Genomic DNA, 24,156 nt, shown 5'->3' on the forward strand with positions numbered 1-24,156 from the left:
AGTGCACATGAACCTCTTCAGAGATTCACACTGTGGGAATTTGTCATCCTTCAGTTGTTTAGAGGAGCACATGAGTCACTGCTCTCCATTTAGAAACATCCAGCAGACTTTACGTCACTCTGCATAATGTATCAATGGAAATGTTCTATGCTAAGCTGTCAGAGGAGGTGAATGGATGTGAAGTTATTAAGGTACAGCTGAATAAAACTGCAGATTGTCTCTAATATCAATACTATAACAATTTCATGCTAACAATCAGATTTATAAGAATAATGTATGTAACAAAACAGTCATAAACTCCCTGACCTGGTTGGAATGTTAAATACAAGGTTTTTGACTAATGTATTTCCACAAATTAAATGTCTTTACTGTCACTTTTGAGCAATTTAATGCATCCTTGCTGATCAAAAGTATTTCTTTAAGTATTTCTAAGTATTTAGTATTTCTTTACTTACTGACCTCAAACTTTGAATGGTAGTTGTAGTATGCATTATTACAATATATTGTGATATTTCCAGTTGGCCCATGACTGTTGAAACCAGCATCAGTTATTTTGTATGTGCGTGACAATATCAGCTCCGGAAACTGATGTTCAGGGCCATTTTTTTATGTTTATTTTGTTTATCCTTTTGATTGTTCATTCACAAAAATAATTCAAAGTGTAATAAATGCTTTTCTCCAGTGCATGTTGGCCACGATCAATGGCTGGCACAGAAATGTTGTGTGTGTGTGTTTTTTTTTTTTTTTGGGGGGGGGGGGGGGGGGGGGATTGGGGGGAAGGAATAGAGATGATTCTGAAACAAAACCCATTTCAACAATGTGGGGGAGATTCACAAAGAGTGGACTGCAGCTGGAGTCAGTGCTTCAAGAACCACTACACAGGCGTATGCAAGACATGGTTCAAACCAATCTTGAACAACAGACAGCATCAGAAACGTCTCTCCTGGTCTAAAGACAAAAAGGACTGCTGAGTGCTCCAAAGTTATGTTCTCTGCTGAAAGTAAATTTTGCATTTCCTTTGGAAATCAGGGTCCCAGAGTCTGGAGGAAGAGAGGAGATGCTCATAATCCACGTTGCTTGAGGTCCAGTGTAACGTTTCCACACTCAGTGATAGTTTGGGGTGTCATGTCATCTGCTGGCGTTGGTCCACTGTGTTTTCTGAGGTCCAAGGTTAACACAGCCGTATACCAGGAAGTTTTAGAGCACTTCATGCTTCCTGCTGCCGACCAACTTTATGGAGATTTAGATTTCATTTTCCAACAGGACTTGGCAGCTGCACCCAGTGCCAAAGCAACCAGTACCTGGTTTAAGGACCATGGTAGCCCTGTTCATAACTGGCCAGCAAACTCGCCTGAACTTAACCCCATAGAAAATCTATGAAGTATTGTGATTTGTGATTGATGATATACTAATTATATGACCAGCACCAGTAAGTTCTGGCGATACTGCGGTACCATCGGAAAAGGGCACTATTTCCTACGCGCGCCACTGGCCAAAATGATTGGCACTCCCAGAATTTCTCATGAGTAAAATATCTCAAGCATATTCCCATTAATATTTACATTGATTAGCACACCAGGTTGACTAGAAACATGAAATTGTCTAGCCATTACTCTTGTTTCACAAGAGTATAAATATGAGTTAACACAAAGGCAAAATTCCCTTAATCATCACCCCAATGAATAAAACCACAGAATAGAGTTCTGATGTGCTTCACATATAGAGAGTGGCTTAAAATAGAGAAAGCATTGGACATCCTCATGTCCACCATCAGGACAATAATTAAAAAGTTCCAATTAAGTTACGAATCTGCCTGGAAGAGGACGTGTGTCTATATCGTCCTAATGCACGAGAGGAGGAGAGTTTGAGTGAACAAAGACTCACTGATGGAGAATTGCAGAGATTAGTTGAGTCTTTCGTTCAGAAAGCCAAAAAATATCTCAAATGCTCCTTGCTCATCCAGAAACAAACTCCAGCATATTCAGTTGTCAGACACGACTGGGGCTTCAGACGGGACCTGGATCTGTGGTCAGATGAAACTATAAAAAGAGCTTTTTTGCAGCAAACCCATCAGATGTGTTTATTGCAAACAGGGATAAAAAGTTCCCAATGCCCACGGTTAAATATACTGCTGGATCTTTAATGATGTGGGCCTATTTTTTACCTTGAGGTCCTGGACATCTTGTTCAGACACATGGCATCATGGATTCTAGCAAATAGCAACAGATAAAAAAATCTAAACCTGACAGCCTCTGCTAGAAATCTTATAATGGGCCGTGGCTGGGTCTTCCATCAGGACAATGATCCAAAATAAACACAAAAATGTGTCACTGGTCTTCTGCCATGGCTATCCCAGTCCCCTGACCTGAATCCTTTAGAAAATGAGTGGCTGAACTGAAGAGAAGAGCTGGGAATCTGAAGGATCTAGAGAGATTATGTATGGAGGAATGGTCTCTGATCTCTGGTCAGGTGTTCTCCAAACTCATCAGGCATTATTCAAATAATTATTGCTAACATGTTTTGGAGAAAAGCATTTCTTTCATAATGTGATTTACCCCTGACTTTCAATTATTTTTCTTCAACGAAAGGTTAGATTTTTGCACATTTTTTGAATGAAAGATCATAAGGATAAACAATGCAGATTTATTTGCAGTCATCTTTGATCATATTTACTAGGGTGCCAATAATTCTGACCACAACTGTAATGAAAAAGATACCACATCCCGATGAACATTCAGCTAGAATACATTAATAGCATTAATTACTAATTTCATTTGCTATGTTAGATTATACAGCTTTCTAGTGTATACCATAATCGTGACTTTTGATGTAATCACCGTTTTCTGTTTTGGAGTCAGTGAGAGGTTTTCCTGACAGTGAATGTCTACTTAGTGCATATTCAACACAACACTTGCCTCGTAGACAGCAAAATCTGACAGTTACAAGTCTCATAAAGGTCTGCATTAAACCCCACACTAAACTACATCGGTATAACATTATGAAATTACATAATAGATAAAAAATTCTTGACAGGGACATTTTTAAAGGGGTCATGAAATGAGACTCAAAATATTCTTGATATTTACACATTAAAGATATTACTCTACAATAAAAACATACGGTATGTTTCAGAACTCAAAACTTTAAACCAGTTTAAAATATGATAATTTTTTTTACCCCCTAATCAAGGTGGTGTGATCTGAACAACTCATGTCTGTTCATCAGTTCACACCGATGAAGACCATCAGTGTATGTAAAGAAGACATTGAAAATAAGTAAAAACCAATGCACTAGTAAGAAGTCTGTAAATAATATAAAGGTTCTGTTTCTCTCGCATATCTGAGAGGGAAGCTTAGCGTCACCTGCGGATCCAGAAGGTGGTGGAGCGCCAGATTTCTGCCACTCTGTAGCCTCTGCGGCCAGTCTCTTGACATACGCCTCATTCACATCCATCAGGATGTTCTCTGGCTTTATATCGGTGTGAATGATCTTACACTTGGTGTGCAGGTAGTCCAGGCCTTGCAAAACCTATAGAGAAGAAGAAAACAAACAAACAAACAAACAAACAAACAAAACAAAAAAACACTGTTGTGAATCTGACTCTCTGTACAATTAAACTAAACGACAATGAACAAAAAATATGCACCTGTCGAATGATGCTCTTGACACACGGCAGCGGCAGGCCCTGGTAGTTGGACTTGATAATCCACTTCAGCAGATGGTGGCCAAGAACTTCAAACACCATACACACATCTGACAGGGCATGTTTAAGGGAAATGATGCTGAAAGTGTCCCTGGAGAACAAAAGTTCAATTCTTCCGGGAACACAAGCCAAAAGCTCCAGCTATGTACGAGCTGTTCTCCACAAATAACAGAGCGAGCTGGGCTGAATCTGGGCAAAGGGCCGAGTCTCACAGCTGTGGATATTGAGCGGCAGCTGTACACTGCTCCCTGAACAGAAGCAAATATGGAGTACTCTGAAAAACACCTGTGGGTCTCTCACAAAATGATTTATGCAAGCATGTAGGCAGTGCAGTACTGAAAGGATACGGGTCCCGTTCACACCAGAGATCTTGAAGTCGTCCAATAACTGCACCACTTTCTCCCTGCTGGGATCATTCTGGTCTGTGTTCCTGACCTGAATCCACCAGATGGGGATTGGAGAAAATAACTCTCATGCAGTTTTACAGGCAAGACACTCAACATTTCGAAACCATTTTCTTTGGTTTATTACGAAATAAACCATGTTCACATTCGATGAAACCACTTGCCTCAGGCCATGTGGGTACAACTGACATTCATTACTTTCCCACCGCAGTGTGGCATACTCTCAAATTCATCTGACACTAAATGGTCTTGCGAATAATTCATCGTAATGGTTTCTATGGCAGCACTGGTGTCGGGGTAACTCACCGCTCTCAGGAGCTTGATCTCATCGAGGGCTGTTTCCGTGTAGTGCTCAGCGCTCTTAACCACTTTCATGGCCACAAAACGCTTCCCTCTGCAACCAAAACAATAAATGACCCCTAAGTATACATTATTGCAATACATAAATGGTATTACAGATGGATAAAAACCATCAGGTAAGTGAACGTACTGTGTGTCCCAAGCAAGCCAAACAGTGGAAAAATGACCCCATCCCAGCTTGCGGATTACGTGGTACCGTCCATTGAACAAGTCGCCTATTTTCACATGGTGATATCCACCTAGAAAATGTTGTGTTAGAAAGATTTTTAGTATGAAAGTATTAGAGCTGTTAGAAAACACTGCAAGAAACAAAACATCTGGAATTATTTGAATATCAGGGTACAAAATGAAAACTATTGATTTATTCAAAAATACAATTTATTAAAAACTAAATTCATACATTATTTTCTTCAAAGATTTGTAAAAAGAAAACCTTAAGCAGTTTGAGATAATCCTTAAAGGGGTACTTCAGTGATTTAGCATTAAGCTTTGTATTTAAACTTTTATTAAATTGAAATATTTTTTTAATTTGATGCTTTCTAGACTGAGAACAGACAGCAAATGTATTTTTGTCTCATGGGGATGAAAGACAACAATTCCCAGAATGCTTCGCTGCCCTACGAGGCCACTCCCAAAGCCACCGCTACTGAATCACTTTCCCACTGCGTTCATTTTCATAAAATCAGTTCAGTTAGAGAACAGACACTACAATTAAAAACCGGACGTGTCTGTTCAATACAATGCGAGTGAGCCGATCGAGTGTCACGGCACAAACGCTGCAGGAGTCAGATTACATTCATCGTGAAGAATGAGCTGAATGAGCTCTCGTCATGAGAGCTGAGGTAATAGCGACCGCGCCATATACATTCACAGCGCGTGTTCAGTCTATGCCTTTGGAAGCTTAACTTTGTAAAAAAAAAATCTAGAATGTAATAAAAAAACCTAATAATTTTACTTTTTTCGATTTAGTTACAATACTAATATGTACGTCTTAATTTCCTAGATTTCAAACGTTAAACAGGTTGGCTGATAACCACAGGAAAGTTTTTAATTTGCAGACAACAGGTTTAGAAATGCTTCTCATTACAAATCTGGTGAAATGGTTGGTGAATGTGTTTATAAGCGGCCCAAAAGGGTCTTTGTGCACTGTGCAGCAGCAATTACTGGGAATTGAGCCGCTCCGAGCCACTAAAAACACTGAATCATGAGATGCTCGCGTGGAAAAAGATAAGTGCTGCACTTCAATTTAAAATGTGCAGCGCATATATTAGATTAAACCTTTGTGATTTAATAATTGCAATTAACCATATTGTGCCATTTATTTTTGATTAATCGTACAGTTCTTATAGCCAAGTGTGTCCCCAACAAAATAATACAGATTTACAATACTGTTTCCAATTAATTACATAGACTGTGGCGGCCCGCCATAATCTAATTTGAGCCACCAGAGTTTAAAGGGGTGGTTGCATGTGATTTCACTTTTATAACTTTAGTTAGTGTGTAATTTTGCTGCTTGAGGATAAACAGTATCTGCAAAGTTACAGCGCTGAAAGTTCAATGCAAACGGAGATATTGTCTTTTAAAGTTATGGCAGTGTATTGCCTACAAAAACGGCCGGTTTGGACTACAACGAGCTTCTTCCTGGGTTGGTGACATCATAAACCCTTGCTAGTCTCCGCAGATGAGACTTCTGCCCGTAATGGGAAGGGGCGTGGCGTTTCCAGCAACCTGTGCTTGGCACTTCAGCCAATAAAAATACATAAACTACATTTGGCCATCTAACCAATCTAAGACCATTGCGTTTTTTCGGAGGGATGGGCTTCTTAGAAGTAGGAAGCAAACGAGCCGCTCAGAGGACAGTGAAGACAGCGCTGTGGAATAAAGGTCAACTATAAGAAAAATACAGCATTAAAAAAAAAAAAAAAAAAGTATTAAGACTTTAACCTCTTAACCCTCGCCCTGTGCTGAGAAATAAATAAAAAAATGACATACCCCAAATAAAAATGTCTGCAGCTCTTAAACCCTATGGTCTATATCCATAAATGTGGTCTTATTTTAAACTAGACACTTTAAATTATGTTACCCAAAAGTCATAATAACTCAAATAGTATAGGGACAGATTAAAACAAGGGGAAATATGCATGTAAGTGACTCACGTTTTTATTTTTTTATTATTCCCTTATGGAAAAAAATATTAGATTTTAATTTTTATGCCCTGAAAATAACCTAAATATAAAACTGAATGTCTGATCATGCTTTGATTAAAATTTGAGGACGATTCTCTCAAAAATGTAGCTTCTGTAAGCTTTTATGTCAAAAAAGACTGGGCGTCCTTTCAATAAAGTCCAATTATATTAGAACATTTGTGTAATAGTAAAGAGTAGTTTTTATTCAAATAAATCTGCAATAAACTGCTAATTATAATGCATTTGCAGTCCCTGATAACTAAAACAACTATTTACAGAATTTACAAGTGTAAAAAAAACTCATTTAGTTGATAAAAACAGTCTCTTATTTAGTCTGCGCGTTGTGTGTAAGTATGTGTGCTTACACTGGCAGGCGCTGGATACGATGAATGAAAACTGTGGAGACGACGCTAAGTAACAGCTAAGTAAGCATGAGGTATTCACCAATGCTTCTTACGACATCTCTTACAGAAACTACGCAAAATATTGTCTTTTGATTCGTTACTACATCCATCAATCAAATCTATGCTGGCTATGCATTGGCTAGGCATTGACTGGCTTATCCAACTAAGGACCGGCGAGTTTGACTGACAGATGTATCACCCAGTGACGCGCTCCCTTTCTATTTATGTGTCCTAGTCAGCTTTTGATTGAAGGAGAGAGACCTGGGAGGGTTTAATATAACCGGAACAGTCCACAGTACAGGGGAGATTGTCAAAATAAGGCTTACAATCGCTATTTCATTGAAAATGGACATGATTGATTACTCTTAACACAAAACGCTTATGCAAACAACGGAGGATTTTTAGTTTTTTCCCCTTATTTTTTCGTTGTTTTGGATTAAAAGTGGGATGCATTTTGAAGAGTGGACTCTTACACAGACATGTATGCTGTTGTTTCGTGGATTCGTCCGATCTGATCTGAACCCCTGCTGACGTCAGGAGATGAAAGATGAGTACCGCGTTCATTATGCTAATGTTTAAATAGCCACTGCTTTAGCATTTAATTTAACCCTTTCCTCTCTGGTGTATTTATTGCAAAAACGAGTTCAGAACATGAATCTTGAGTGTTTTAGCTTTCAAATGATGCATAGTTTGTGATAGTTGATTGAACAGTTTGTATAAAACAAAAGTAATTATAAGTAGAGACACGCCCACTTGCGTCAGACGCCCCGCCCACGATCCGGTGCGGATTAAGAAGTTAAGTATTAAGAATTATACTGCGCCGCATAAACACAACCAAGCCTAGAAAAAAAAACATGGAACCACCCCTTTAATAATGACCCTAAAATTTTACACAAACACATGTATGGCCAAAAAAGAGAGGGGTAAGGTAAGAGGTAAGGAGAGGAGGTCTCAGAGAGAACTGTGTTGCAGTGGTAGATGCCATAAAAGATGCACAGCCAGAAGAAACACGGTTCACCCGCACTCATTGGCGCTCAGTGTTCAGATTTACTTATCTCATATTTAATGTTTGGTGGGGGCAATCCAGAATTACCGTTGTTGAAATTACAATCAGACTAATTTAAAGTCCTCATGAAATCAAAATGGATCCGTTTTACTTTTTTAGCACATATTACTGATCTTAGTGATGGTGAACAAGTGAAGGTGAACAATTAATCCATGCAAGTTAATACACAGAAGAAAAAATTAATTGTTTGTCGCTGTAACCTTTAATCAAAACCTGAAAAGTTACTTCCAGTGATGTCAGTTTGGCGGCTTAGATTTGAAAATGCTTAAAGGGTTAGTTGACCCAAAAATTAAATTTGTCATTAATGACTCGCCCTAATGTCGTTCCACACCCGTAAGACCTCCGTTCATCTTCAGATCACAGTTTAAGATATTTTATATTCAGCAGGGCTCTACGCTAACTTTTTTCTTGAGGAGCACTTGTGCTCCTAATTAAAAAAAATTAGGAGCACAGTCAAAAATGTAGGAGCACATTCTAATCCATCAAACACATTCCAATTATAACTTTCCCATTACTGGACGATATTTGTCCTTTAATGTCCAGGGTCATTTTTTACCATTATAAGAGCAATGTTTTCTAATCTTATTAAATGTATCCATCATCTGTCAATTTCTTAAATTCAACATAATTCTGACATAATATTATCATTAACTTCTGAGAGTACAGCACAATCACACACACACACACACACACACACACACACACACACACACACACACACACACACACACACACACACACACACACACACACACACACACACACACACACACACACACACACACACACACACACACACACACACACACACACACACACACAGCAGAACTGGACTTCATACAATCAAACACCTATGCATTTAATGCATTAATGCATGGGTTAATGTTGTATGAATGTTTTACATATAAGTTTTTGAATTTAGAAATATGAAATATGTACAAATTAAACTTTAAAAGTTTAATATTTTAAATAAAAAGTCCATGCAAAGTATAAATATGAAAATAAAACCGCCAGTAGGTGGCGGCAAGTCATTCAGTCAATAGTTCAAAACACAAGATTCATTTGAATCGAATCGCTTGGGGATGCGAATCAGTTCTGGTGAGGCTTTGATTTTCACAAATAGACAGTGCTGTGGCTAAAACGTTGTTACTCAATATCAACTTGTCTATTAGATTTTTGTACGAGATCAGTATCACAGATGCAATCATGCCAATACTTGAGCAACAGCAAGCCGTAACTTTTGGCACTCTAGCGCTTCATAAACAGAACCGCATGAGCCTCGCGGAAGAACATTGCAGCCGGATCTACTTCTCTCTGTTTGTGGTGAGTCACGCAGATATTGTGCTAATCCGCAGCGGGAATAACTTATTTTGTGTGTACAGTGATTCAGAATAAGACAAAAACCCGGTTTGGAAAAAATCTTCATGATATACTTGCTCATTATATACATTTAGTATTTTTTTTTAAACAGCATGAGTGATAAAAATTAACTCAAAGGCTTTTTAAATGTATTATTAATACATTATTGTTTGATGGCATTTATGCCCCAAGCATCCGCTAATTTCTGAGCTTGTTTATGATAATCCAAATGTGGTATTTCCAGTTAATTTTGATTTGGCTGTAAATAAACAGCGCGAGGCGTCTGGTAAAGTGCGCATGGCTGCGTCGTCACACACGTTTCACTTTGTAAACAATCGTTGTTTGAAGTGTAGTCTGTCGCACACGTTTTTGCACTTCTGCTGACTGAAGGCATGAAAAGCAGTTGATTGAAGTAGGAAACGTAGCCTATCAGTTTCTCAGTGTTGATTCACTCCGTGTTGTAGTTTTTATTCCGATTGTATTACTCATCCATTCATGAGAATAGATCGGGTCACTCGCACCGGTGCGCCTAAATATTTTTTCACAGTCGCACGCAGTAATTTTTAGGCGTAAATGCGCCCAAAATGGGCGTTATGTAGAGCCCTGTTCAGTCCGAGAGCGAATGCAAGTGTATGCACACTATACTGTCCATGTCCAGAAAGGGAATAAAAACATCATCAAAGTAGTCCATGTGTGACATCAGTGGGTTAATTAGAGTCTCTTGGAGCATCGAAAATACATTTTGGTCCAAAAATCACAAAAACTACGACTTTATTCAGCATTGTCTTCTCTTCCGTGTTTGTATTGAATCCTCAAATAAAGATTAGAACGGTTATGAATCAATTAATCGATTCATAATTCGGATTGCCAATGTCACGTGATTTTAGCAGTTTGACACGCGATCCAAATCATGAATCAATCCACTGAAATACATTTTGGTCCAAAAATCACAAAAACTGTGACTTTATTCAGCATTGTCTTTTTTCCCTGTTTGTTTTCAAACCTCAAATAAAGATTAAAGGGTCATGAATCAGTGGATTGATTCCTGGATTCAAAACCGTTCGAATCTTTATTTGAGGATTCAATACAAACACAGAAGAGAAGACGATGCTGAATAAAGTCGTAGTTTTTGTGATTTTTGAACCAAAATGTATTTTCGATGCTTCAAGAGATTCTAATGAACTAACTGATGTCACACATGGACTACTTTGATGATGTTTTTATTCCCTTTCTGGACATGGACAGTATAGTGTGCATACACTTGCATACGCTCTCGGACAGAATATAAAATATTTTAAACTGTGTCTGAAGATGAACGGAGGTCTTACGGGTGTGGAACGACATTAGGGCGAGTCATTAATGACATCAATTTCATTTTTGGGTGAACAAACCCTTTAACTTTAAAATGTAAAAATTCCCCCCCATAGGGAAGGAGGTCCACCCACCAGTCTCACTAAATCCTATGGGAAACAATGAATGCATGCATATGATATGCTTTCACTGTACACATAAATCTCCCAGTACTATGAGCACAGGACTCCTACCTTTGCAGTAATCGTTCGGGTCCTCTTGCTCTTCATCATCTGAACCCAAGATCTCTTCATCTTGCTCCTGCAGTGAGTCAGGCTGCTGCGTGGCTCCCCTCGGGTGGGGATCAGGCCTGGAGAACGAAAGCTTATCGTTAGAAAACAGATGCAACAACGGTTGAGTAGCAACCACCACCTCCAGCCAAACGTCCTCACACATCTCAATCTAGATGCACTAGATACGGGAAGGCAGCCAAATACTGTCCAATGCCTTTAAAATGTTGTTATTGCCGATAATTGAAAATCCCTTGTGAGGTTTGCAATTTAATACCACCATTATTTTGCTATTGTACCATATAATCCATGGATGTCCACAGGGGCTTCTGCAGTGTGAGGGTCAGACATTTATGAAACCTATAAATCAGTGCAGGTGCAAACCGAAGGGACTGTGAGGATATTGCAGAGTTAGAGTTTGTCTTCTCTGGTTCACTATAGCTCAGCGGGAGTCGTGAAGGAAATTTTAAGAGGCGTCAAGCTAAGCGAGATCATAAAGCAGTCAGTCTTTTTGAGTGTGCTGCAGCAAACTTAAAGGGATAGTTCACATGAAAATGAAAATTCTGTCATCACTTTTTAAATAAACTTTTCTTTCTCATGTGGAACACAAAAGAATAATAATTTGAAAATATACAATGAAAGTGTCACTCGTACACTCGATTAATTTCTTTTTCACAGAAGCATGAGGATGATCATTTTAATGTTTAAGAGAACCATCTATTTAACAGCTTTTCATTCAAAATGTTGCTTTTTTAAAAAATGAAACTTACCCATATTCAAGTGTTGATAAAAAAAAGGTATACATTAAGCTAGAATAAAACTTTTTTTTTTTTTAAGAAGAAGGGCTGCTTTTTCTTTTGATATATTGCATGCTTAGATATTAATACAACAAAATATTTTATTGGCTATTACATTTTTGTGAAAATGATCAAAAACCCTGGCCGTGGCTGACAATTCTTTTATTAATACTGGCAAGGAAAGAGTTAAGCATATAGCAATAGAATGTATGAAATACTGCTTTAAAGCCAAAATATGTAATTTTTAGAAGTCGCTTATTCAATTCAAATGTGTAGCTTGATGACGGCTGGATTTCGCTGAGGTTTTATTCTGCCGCAGACTAGTTCTTCTGCTCATGCATATGTGGGGTAGCACAGCACTGTTTTATCATATTACACAAATTTCATTGTGTTAAAAGTTGTTATAATGCTACTCTCTGCGTTTGCTCAGTGGCTACTTTGAGACACTTGTTCACACTGCAGTGAGCTAGATCGATATTCGCCTTATTCACCTGGCGGCCATTTTGAAAACTCTAACGCAGTTGAGGGGTACACAAACCCGGAAGCTGGACTCCGATACAGTACTAATCAGTAGCAGCGTTCTGTTTCACTGCACTTCGTCACTCAGGAAAAAATCCAACAGAGGACAAACCTTTCACCGTTTTCCGGAGGATAAGGGATTACATGGAGAGTGGATTAAAAAAAATACCAGAAGGGATCCTGGTCGTAATTTCTGCATTTTACTACAGACGAAGTTCGAAAGACTCAAGCAATAGCAAGACTGGGACATGTCAAGTCAGCTTTATTTAGCGCTTTTACAATACCGATTGTTCCAAAGCAGCTTCACTGTGTTAAACAGGACAATATTGGAGAAAACGGTGATGTTATCAGCTTATTTTAATTTATCATATAGTGTCAATGTGGGCAGATCAGTATTATAGTTGATACAGTTAATTTACATGTGGGAGATATGTGTATGTAAAAGCTACTGGATCTTCATATATGTAAAATAAAATGTCCATTTATCTAAAGAATAAAGTACAATTTTATTACACATGGATGATGTCTTTCATAACTTTACAACTGGTCAGAACATCAGAAAGAAATAGGTCATTCAAAAACATTGATAGGCATACTGGTCTAGGTTTGTAAATGGTAACTATGTACATTTATTGGTATGGAGGAATACAAATGGCCTGCTTGTATATTGTAAGTATGGAAAAACTTACCAGAAAAGGGCAGAACATTAGAAATTACATTCGGAGCCAAATTAAAAAAAAAAAATAATAAAAAAAAAAACTATATACATAAACATATTATCAGTGATGCATTACATGATTTTGTTACACACAGCAGGCAGAAATTGAGTAACAGAATGCTGCTACTGCTACTACTATTTGGGAGAATGCAAGTACTGAAGTAAACAAAATATATAAATGTTCTAGTGGATTTTGGACATTTTAAAAGACAAGTACAAATATGACAAACTTTATACAGGTCCTTCGCAAAAAATTTGCATATTGTGATAAAGTTCATTATTTTCCATAATGCAATGATAAAAATGAAACTTTCATATATTTTAGATTCATTGCACACCAACTGAAATATTTCAGGTCTTTTATTGTTTTAATACTGATGATTTTGGCACACAGCTCATGAAAACCCAAAATTCCTGTCTCAAAAAATTAGCATATTTCATCCGACCAATAAAAGAAAAGTGTTTTTAATACAAAAAAAGTCAACCTTCAAATAATTATGTTCAGTTATGCACTCAATACTTGGTGGGGAATCCTTTTGCAGAAATGACTGCTTCAGTGCGGCGTGGCATGGAGGCGATCAGCCTGTGGCACTGCTGAGGTGTTATGGAGGCCCAGGATGCTTCGATAGCGGCCTTAAGCTCATCCAGAGTGTTGGGTCTTGCGTCTCTCAACTTTCTCTTCCCAATATCCCACAGATTCTCTATGGGGTTCAGGTCAGGAGAGTTGGCAGGCCAATTGAGCACAGTAATACCATGGTCAGTAAACCATTTACCAGTGGTTTTGGCACTGTGAGCAGGTGCCAGGTCGTGCTGAAAAACAAAATCTTCATCTCCATAAAGCTTTTCAGCAGATGGAAGCATGAAGTGCTCCAAAATCTCCTGATAGCTAGCTGCATTGACCCTGCCCTTGATAAAACACAGTGGACCAGCACCAGCAGCTGACATGGCACCCCAGACCATCACTGACTGTGGGTACTTGAGACTGGACTTCAGGCATTTTGGCATTTCCTTCTCCCCAGTCTTCCTCCAGACTCTGGCACCTTGATTTCCGAATGACATGCAAAATTTGCTTTCATCCGAAAAAAGTACTTTGGACCACTGAGCAACAGTCCAGTGCTGCTTCTCTGTAGCCCAAAAGTGGCTTGACCTGGGGAATGCGGCACCTGTATCCCATTTCCTGCACACGCCTGTGCACGGTGGCTCTGGATGTTTCTACTCCAGACTCAGTCCACTGCTTCCGCAGGTCCCCCAAGGTCTGGAATCAGTCCTTCTCCACAATCTTCATCAGGGTCCGGTCACCTCTTCTCGTTGTGCAGCGTTTTTTGCCACACTTTTTCCTTCCCACAGACGTCCCACTGAGGTGCCTTGATACAGCACTCTGGGAACAGCCTATTCGTTCAGAAATTTCTTTCTGTGTCTTACACTCTCACTTGAGGGTGTCAATGATGGCCTTCTGGACAGCAGTCAGGTCGGCAGTCTTACCCATGATTGTGGTTTTGAGTAATGAACCAGGCTGGGAGTTTTTAAAAGCCTCAGGAATCTTTTGCAGGTGTTTAGAGTTAATTAGTTGATTCAGATGATTAGGTTAACAGCTCGCTTAGAGAACCTTTTCATGATATGCTAATTTTTTGAGTTTTCATGAGCTGTGTGCCAAAATCATCAGTATTAAAACAATAAAAGACCTGAAATATTTCAGTTGGTGTGCGATGAATCTAAAATATATGAAAGTTTAATTTTTATCATTACATTATGGAAAATAATGAACTTTATCACAATATGCACATTTTTTAAGAAGGACCTGTATATAATAAAAAAATATATATTTTAAACATACTACAATTCCTTCGTCTTTTTATTGCAATTAAAAACAGGCAAAGTACATTTGAACGTGTTTAAATGCACTGAGCATCTTAATCGCATATATCCTGTCACCGTGTCATGGTATGTGGGTCAATCTTGTGCCAAGATTCAGAGCGGCACTACAAGACCAGACACTATACAATTTTGCCAACCTGATTGTTTTAATCCTAGACTTGAGATTCATGAATTCTACCTGCATTTTATATTAATATCTTGTTGACCTTTTCAATATCATGCTTCTTGCAGTGTTATTTCTACTGGGCCCAGCAGTGGGCATTAAAGCGATTAGATGCGCAGCTTTGTGCCGTTCCCGCTGATGAGCTAGCCTCGCTGCGTAGCGTAATCTCTCTCAAGCAATTGGCAATTTTCTGCATCCTAAACGGGGCTCTCAACTGAGACTTGAAACAAGTCCAAAATAGCATAAGCCTTTACAAGGACACTTTCTGAACTCTCGATATGACTTCTGAACAATGCGAAAAAAATGTCTAAAGCACCGGATTAAATGCGGTGAAGATCCAACATCAACTTAGTCTCTGTTAGTTTTAAAATGGCAAGCGATACACCAAGATTTGGTCTAACCAAACAGGTTGGGAAATAAAAATGTGCAAGAATTATGAATAATAAATGTAGTTAATCAGAACAGCCTGACAGCAGAGAAAATCTTTTCCCACAAATCCCAGGAGCTTTTCCCCAACAAATCCCAGGCAACATCACATATCACAGATTCTTCTCATAAACATGAAATTGTTTAATTGAGAAACGGTTATCTCTGTCTGCTTGCCAACTGAATCAATTTTGCGCTCCGTGCGTCAATGAGTATTTCAATAACGAAGGTGCTACCAATGACAAATACACAGCAAACATCTACTTCAGATCCCGGGGATTCTGCTCGTCACTTGATTAGTATTTCATTGAAGCAAGCAAACTTTGCAATTAGCTAGAAAACAGTACATGTATTCTAATGAACATGTTATTAGTCCAAAACGATGTGTAGTTGTGTGCTAAGGGCTAAAACATGGTGGGTGTTACACCAGAAAATAATTAATTTAGCCAGATCTCAGATAATTAGAGGCTGTGCTAGTGGGAGTTAATTAGTGGAGGTATGCATGAACGCTACGCTGGTCAAAGGGGAGAGCTGTATGTATGTATGTATACACACACACACACACACACACACACACACACACGCTCCAGGCTCAGAGCAGATGTTGAAGCAGACTGATAAATAAATAAAAAAGTGCAGATAAAAACCTTTAAAATATTTAATATTAATATGCATTATTCCATAAACATTACATATTGTCCATTTTTGATTTTATTGTAACTAAGTTTCCGGTTATTAGTCCAGGGTATTTGCAGGTATCTTAGACTTCTGAAGATATTTTAAAACACCTAGGATACCCTATCGATTGGCCACAGATAAATCGGATTCTATGACTTGATCGGTAGTCACTAATTTGGCCAATCTCATAAAATGATTGCAATTTGATAGAATAAAACACGAGCAGGATGTCACGATTTAAAGCCCACACGCAATATAACATGATGTGAAGATCTTAAGAAAAGCTTCACAGATTGACAGGACATGCTGCTTGGCTAAAGCTATAAGATGTCCAGGATCGGATTGCGTTGGGATTATGATGCAGTGTTTTGAAAATTCAACCAATGAAAACTTGATCTCAGGTGTGGTGGGTGGGTAAAGTGGGTAGGGAAAATGTGTAGAGACCAATCGAACACTGTGTTACAGAGGGCGTTGCTTGGATTGGAATGATCGCTCAGATTGACAGGTCTTGATTTACCATGGGGCATAGAATAAAGGCCCATTCACACCAAGCACAATAACTGTTATTTTAGTGTCTACCAGCAGACGATATTCTGTTTATTCAAATCGTGTACACAGCTTTAAATACTCAAGTTTATTACAGAAGGATGGATTCTGATTGGATAAAATCATTCAACAATATTGCTTTTCTGTGCCTTTTTTTGTTATCGCTGTGGTGTGAACTCTGCTTTTCTTTAATATTGAGAATGATTTTTAGAACTATATATGTTTATTGTTAGTCTTTATCATCCTTGATACGGTACCATGTACCATAATAGTTCTTATGTTCAGTAAAATACTGAACTTTGAGACCATGTCCACACTAATAAAAACATGCCTTCGTCATGTACACACCCTGACGAAGGCATGTAAAGCCGCAACGCGTTGGTGTGCCTGTCACCAATTTTTAAATGTTTATGCCATGAAAAAATAAAGGCTTTTTAACTTTTTCAATACACCCATCGAGTGCCTTGTACTACTTTTGCTTCTGCTATATATCACCGTTACCAAATACAGAATCTGTTAAGCCCCTGTATGGCTCTTCAGCGGTTCTTTGGGGTGATAAAGGTGCAATTTAGTCTCTACGAATATAAATAATTATGCATAGTTGCTTATTTTTCACTTGTTTTGTTTATAGATTATTTTCTGATTAATATACATTTTTAGATAATAATATATATGTTTGCGCTATTTTTTTATACAGTTATATTGTAAAACTAAAATAGCTTTTTCAGTTTGCTGTGTTAGATTTGTGGCTGCAAATTGCAGTGGGAAAAATGGTGGGAATTGCAGTTACAAATTACAATAGATCACCCTCAGTGTAATCTGTCAAAATGACGGAACAGTTTCTGCCACTGCCAAAAAAACAAAACAAAAAAAATCAGTCAATGACAATTTGATTAATGTGACCTCTGGATGGAATAACCACAGTTTTGCTTTTAGAAATAGTGTAATGAGTATGACAAAAAACAAATACTTCTCTTATATAAAAAGTTATTATATTATCATTCAGTAAGTTCAAACAATTCAAAGACATGCATTCATTAAAAGATAATGACGGGAACAGTAATCTGAGAGCTGACAGTAATTAATGCTGAGAGATCACTGCAGACATAACATCTCTCTGCACAGCAGTTAAAGAGTCAAGCCAATTAATTAAAACACAAGTTAAAGACATCACATGTTTTCAAGTGGTATGTACTCTGCATGACACAAATGCGTCAACCTGCAAAGATTCTGCTGTATCATTTTTACCACACTATTGATGTGGCAATCAGTGGGCAGGACCTTACACGGAGTGATGTGAAAATATAGAGCAGGGCAATTCTCTAACAAGGAAGGACTTGTTATTAAGTAGTTTCGATAGGAACAACGTGAATCGGAGTTTAGTTATTTGCTGTTGCCAAGCAATGTCACAACGTAATACAGTAATACAGAACTGAAGTGATGTGCAGTCTAGGGTGAATTCACTTCGTGCCCACCCTGACACCACACCCATGTGTGCTTGTTGAAGCACATTTGGATTTGGAGTTCAAAATCATGCCCATTAGTAGGGAGCATGTCCTCCTTAAAAGAGCTTATACACTTCTGGACAATATTTCCACTAGTTGTTCCAACATTGATTTAGGGATTTGCATCCATTCATCGAACAGCATTTCAAGTCATGCCATGAGATTTGTGCAGAGCAGTCAAGTTCTTTATAAAAATAAATAAATAAATGATTTAAAATTAAGAACCTTGATTAATATTACCACTAATAAAATGGATTATTATTTATGAATACATTAGTAAAAATGTACAATAAGGTTTCATTAAATAACTACATTAGCTAACATGAACTAAGAATGAGTAAAGGGGGTCGCACACCGGACGCGGAGCTCGGCGGCGCGGCGCGCAGCGTCTCAGGTATCGCACACCAGACGCGCACATTTTAAAAGGCTACGTTTATTATACATTTCCCCAAAATATGTTTAGACTTTATTCAAGCTGTTGAACTCAGAATGTAAAACAAATGTGTCTTGTAGCAAAGGTTGAAATCAGTATACCTTAATGATAATATACTTTTAATATAAAGCCTTGAAATGGCGCTCTGTGGCGCGGCAGGATTTAGAACAACTTCCTGAGTCGCCGCGGACAGGCGCCGAATGCCGCCACCGGTGTGCGTACACTCATTGAAAACAATGTGTTCGAATTTTAAAGACGTGGCGCGCCGCCGAGCTCCGCGTCCAGTGTGCGACCCCCTTAAGGGTGCGTTCACACTTGTCATGTTCGGTTGGATTAAAACAAACCCTGGTGCGATTGCTCAGTTAGTGCGGTTCATTTGAACATATGTAAATGCTGCCACCCGAACCCTAGAGCGCACCAAACAAGCGGACCAAGACCGCTAAAAATGATGGGTCTCGTTCCGCTTCCAAACGAACTCGGTTGCGGTTCGATTGATATATGAACGCAACACGGACCAAAGACATGTAAACGAACCAAAAACAGAACATAATGTCACAAGATATGACGCTACAAGTCAGCTGATTTGACGACGCGGAAAGATCGGTGTATCCAAAATGAGTAACGTAAACGTTAGAGGGCAAACATAGAGCAACGAGGAAGTACCTAATCAATATTAGGTCTGACGAGCATGTTTCGAAAATGATAGAAAAAAAGCACACCTGGTTCTTCTCATCAAATGACCCGTGTTGCCCATTTGACGGTACAGACGACAGAACTGCCGTCTCTTTTCTGCATACAATGGAGGAGATCCTGCTGCTGTTTTGAATGTTTTGAACATTTTATGAGCTCTTCATGAGTTCTTAGTTGGTAAAAATAATGTACACAAAAAATATGTACACGCATAAAATGATGGCGTTTAATCCAGCACACAGCATTGTTTTGAATGTTTGGTAAGCAGCTCCTACGTCATATGAGCCGACCAATCAGGTTGTGACCGTCTCCCTATGCCTTTGGTTCGGTAACTTTTGGTTCGTTGTAAAAAATGCCAGTGTGAACGCAAAGCGGACCAGGAATATATGTTTTGTTTTTTGGTCCGGACCAAGCGAACCAAACTATAAGTGTGAATGCACCCTAAAACTTCTACAGCTACTTATTATTCTAAGTTCATGTTAATTTAAACATTTACTAATAAAACATTATTCAAATCACAAGTTTCATTTACTAAGATTAGTTCAGTGTTTCTCAAACTTTTTCTGCCATTCCCCACTTTGGAGGTAGGGAAGGGCTCCGAGCCCCACCTGTCCCCAATCACCCCAACAAAATGGTAAGTATCTAGGCTTTTAAGTTTGCCTGTTAACATTTATTTTATTAACATCACATTTAAACCTTTCATGCGTACAGTCAAAATATTTTAGCTGACTAAAAGTGTCCGCTGACTAGAGTGTGAGTTTTATTTTAAGGCAACGTTATTTTAGAACGTTTCACCTTAATGTTTCTATGGCAATGCGTCATGTTTATCACGTGACTCACCACAACCAAAAAAGCGCTGTATGACAGATGTATCGCTTTTATTACGTTATTGAACCGTTTGAACAAATGCACTGCAGTTCAGAGTCCTGTCAATTGGATTTACAGCACGTATATTCATCAGCATCTCCTGGAATAAGTGACCGGTGAACTGGGAGAAGAATCGAGCAAACTTTATAGTTACTTACACTATGTGTATCTGATATGAATAAAACATGTCAGCCAATTATATTTGAATGGATTGTTATTGCTGCTTCCATAGCCACTAGTGTGTATTATAAACTCTAACATTAAATGTATTGTTTTACTTGTACTTGTGTATTTAAATGTTACCTATTAAATTAAACCTAAAATAAACAGTAAGTGGTTGAAAACTGCATGATGTATGTCAAGAGCTGAGCGCGTCCGCATTTGGCTCAGTGCCAGCCGAAGCGCGTCCCACCGTTTAATTCTGGCAGTGATGTCACGTCATTGAACATTCTAAATCCCATATGTGGGTCCGTACTCTCAGGGGCATAGACATAAAAATCCCATGTGGGACCGCTCAAAAGGTTAATAGAGATGGGCACAAAAAATTAACACATTTCCTCCTGTTTGTCGCGCCCCACTTGTCATGTCTCTATTCCCCACTAGTGGGGCGCGCCCCACACTTTGAGAAACGCTGGATTAGTTCATGCACTGTGAACTAACATGAACAAAGAACGAGTGTATAACATCAACAAAGATACTGCACATCTTTGTAAACACTGTACTTAAAGGGGGGGTGAAACACTCAGTTTCAGTCAGTGTCATGTCAATCTTGAGTACCTATAGAGTAGCATTGCATCCTGCATATCTCCGAAAAGTTTTTATTTTTTTAATAATTATATAAGAAAGATGCGCTGTTCCGAGTCTTTCCGAAAAAAGCCGAGCGGGTGGGGGCGTGTCGTGTGAGCGGAGCTAAATAATGACGTGTGCAGCAGCGCGCTGTGTGTTGAGTCGAGCGTCATCCCTAACAGCGGAAAAAAACTTTATTCAAAATAAAAATATGGCTTTTAATCAGATACAGCCATACATCTATGATCCGGAATCAGACCCAGAGGCTGCAGTTGAACAGGAGCAGCAGCAAAAACGACTAGAGCAGGACGTCTGTATGTGGTACAAGTTATACACTAACTATATAATATGCTTAGCGGCTTGTGTTATTTACATATTTATACTTGAATTATATCGTCGTATTTTTGTCTTTGAAGGTGTACATGTGGGAAGTGCAGTTGTGCACGTGTGTTTGTGTCTTTACGCGTGGTTTGTGTAGACAGTAAGCGGACTAAAAGCAGTCTCACTCACCCTTCTAACGTTGGGACTGCTCCTCCATCCTTCAGCATTAGGCGATTGGGAAAATTCGGCGTCGAGCTGGGCCTTGTTTATGAAACAGTCGGCACCGAAATGCAGCGAACAGATATAAACATTCGCGCAACTCAGTTGCTGATCCGGAAAAGCAAATTCCATCCACTGTTGCCTTAACGCGGGGTTTTTGGGGAATCTGTGCAGGACTGTCTTGGTCTGGCAACCAAAAACCCACTTTTTTGGTGACATTGTTATGTGCTATGTGTAATTGTCACCTGTCCAGCATCCTACAAGCCCCGCTTTGATGGGCGTAGCCTGTTGCTTTCGCTCTCTCCCTCGCTCTCTCTCACGCGCTTCCGGTAGAATTGTCCGTAAGGCCCATACAAGGAAATTCCGCCCCCATTAACGTCAATGGGGACGCATGATCTCAAAAAACTTGCCGAAACTTATGACTAACCGGAAGTAGTATTTTTGACAAAGAAATACTCCCATCAAACGTCCACCTTAACTTTTGAAACTTTGTCTATGTTTAGTATGGGATTCCAAGTCTTTAACAGTGTAAAAAGATCAGTATGCATGAAACAGCATTTCACCCCCCCTTTAATAAATACAGTAACAGATGTACTGCTTATTGTTATTTCATGTTAGTTAATACATTAACTTATGAACGAATGAGACATTATTGTAAAGTATTCCCAATACATTTTTATTTGAAGAAAGCCAAAAACAAAAATTCTTCTCTAACCACGGGTTTGTTTGTGGAAAGCGTGGAAATGTGGTCTGTCTTCAGAACACTGATCTGTCGCAGGTGGGATGGAAATAGACCTTTGCCTAATAAGATGTGAAACACAAACGTCTGGAGAGATTGTGGGTGGTCCTATTTTCTACTGTTGTCAGCTTACACAGCACAAAGCAGTCACAATACCACAATGCCTTGCATTTCATAAGTGTCATTCTAAATATTCGCCTGCCCTTTCAACGCTGTGTGGACAGGACACTGGTTATTTTTGTCTGTTATATTGATGACCTAAGGCATAACAAATACTCACCACAACCAAGACTGAGAATCACAACAATTCATATTTGATTTAATTTTGAAGAGTAGCCACATATGGCACATTTATTGCCCAACAAGTATTTTAGAAATATGCATAATTTAGTCCAAATATTGCGTTCCTTTTCTGACGCGCTCAGTCTATTATGCGTGTGCGGCGGCGCTCGTTCACGGAAACATGAAGTTTAGCGGAGGTTTACTTTTAGAAGGCTCATCCTCTCCTGACAGCAAAATGGACATAGTTGCAGGACTTTCTAACATTTACAGATGGAGAATATACATGTGAAATGTAAGTTATGCACTGAGGAAAGCACCACATTTCAAGCGCATTAAACAGCGCAAGTATTTATTTATCAGTCAGCACAAGTAGCCGATTTCTCAGAGCGTCTGACAGGGCAAGCTGCTTTAAACTATACATGTTAACTATATCTTACCAGTTATTATGAAGCCCTTAATATAAAGCATGTGTCATGTTTAGGATGAGTTATATCATGCACTTTCCCTGCAGCAGCTCACTCTGCATACTCCACTATTTTTCAGATGCACTTCAATCTGCTGTATATCGATATAAACGCTACTGCCTCATTCCATATCATCTCTAAAAAATATATTGATATATTGTACAAACTCGATATACTGCCCAGCCCTACTTGCCGTATAGACTTTTATAAAAATTTCTATAAAAGCAACTCAATTACACAGTTTAGATAAAGGAATGTAATACACATATCAAAATAATCTGACCATAAAACAATTACTGGCTCCAGCAATGACTCATTTCAGGAAAAGAGTGGAGAAGGAGGACAGTTGGCCACGAAGAAACATGGGGTTAAGTGCATTACCGCAGTAATAAAGCACAATCTTTATAACACTCCAGTACAAATTCTTATCCAACTGGGATTTGACCATTGCCAGACAAAAATTCTGATGCATGAAGACGGATTTAAGCTATAGGCTGAAGATTCAAGACGTCAAGGTCAGTTGGGGTTTGCTTGTTCTGTGGCAGCTCCTGCTTAGAATGCAAGAGGCAAATTCATGGATATGAGTTGGATGAACCTTTTTTGGCTGGTGTACAGAAAGTCTGGGCCACAAAGGGCCAGCACGTGTGACATTGACTCTTCAGTCAAGAAACGTTATCAGAAACATCAGACCACTGAATCCTCTAAAGCAGTGCTTCTCAGTCGTTGTCCTGGAGTAACCTAGAACTGCACATTTTGAATTCTCCAGGACTCAGAACCACTGTCCTACTTAACTCCATTGATCATTTTAAAGAACAATAATACAAATGAAAGCGAGTAATAAATAATCTGGTTTGTTTAAGCTGGCAGGAAGCAACAGAGGATCTGCAGGAGGGGGATATAATCTACTGTTAAACACGCCAATTAAATTCTGCTTAATCTCAAGTCCACAGTGTATTGTTTTTAGCCTGAGACGGCACGCCTACGGACAGTCTGATGCATGCTGCACACAAAAATTACAAGAGCTATGAAAATCATCGAATGCATCCCATGAAAACCGTCTTGAAAT

At 38.8% G+C, this 24,156-nt stretch overlaps 1 protein-coding gene across 4 annotated transcripts in view; it reads right to left on the reverse strand.

Moving 5' to 3' along the window:
- The window catches only part of srpk1b (SRSF protein kinase 1b), an 81,735-nt gene that overhangs the window by 21,747 nt on the left and 35,832 nt on the right, over window positions 1-24,156 (reverse strand). For all 4 annotated transcript variants that reach the window (XM_067430780.1, XM_067430779.1, XM_067430778.1 and 1 more), the window contains 6 exons: window positions 11,027-11,142; window positions 4,598-4,706; window positions 4,414-4,501; window positions 4,051-4,138; window positions 3,647-3,753; window positions 3,363-3,528 (listed from right to left, as the gene is read on the reverse strand). In XM_067430780.1, coding sequence (XP_067286881.1) covers window positions 3,363-3,528; window positions 3,647-3,753; window positions 4,051-4,138; window positions 4,414-4,501; window positions 4,598-4,706; window positions 11,027-11,142 — 674 coding nt within the window. The remainder of the gene's footprint in view (window positions 1-3,362; window positions 3,529-3,646; window positions 3,754-4,050; window positions 4,139-4,413; window positions 4,502-4,597; window positions 4,707-11,026; window positions 11,143-24,156) is intronic.

Source organism: Pseudorasbora parva, chromosome 22, assembly GCF_024679245.1.
Source record: "Pseudorasbora parva isolate DD20220531a chromosome 22, ASM2467924v1, whole genome shotgun sequence".
Classification (NCBI taxonomy): Eukaryota; Metazoa; Chordata; class Actinopteri; order Cypriniformes; family Gobionidae; genus Pseudorasbora; species Pseudorasbora parva.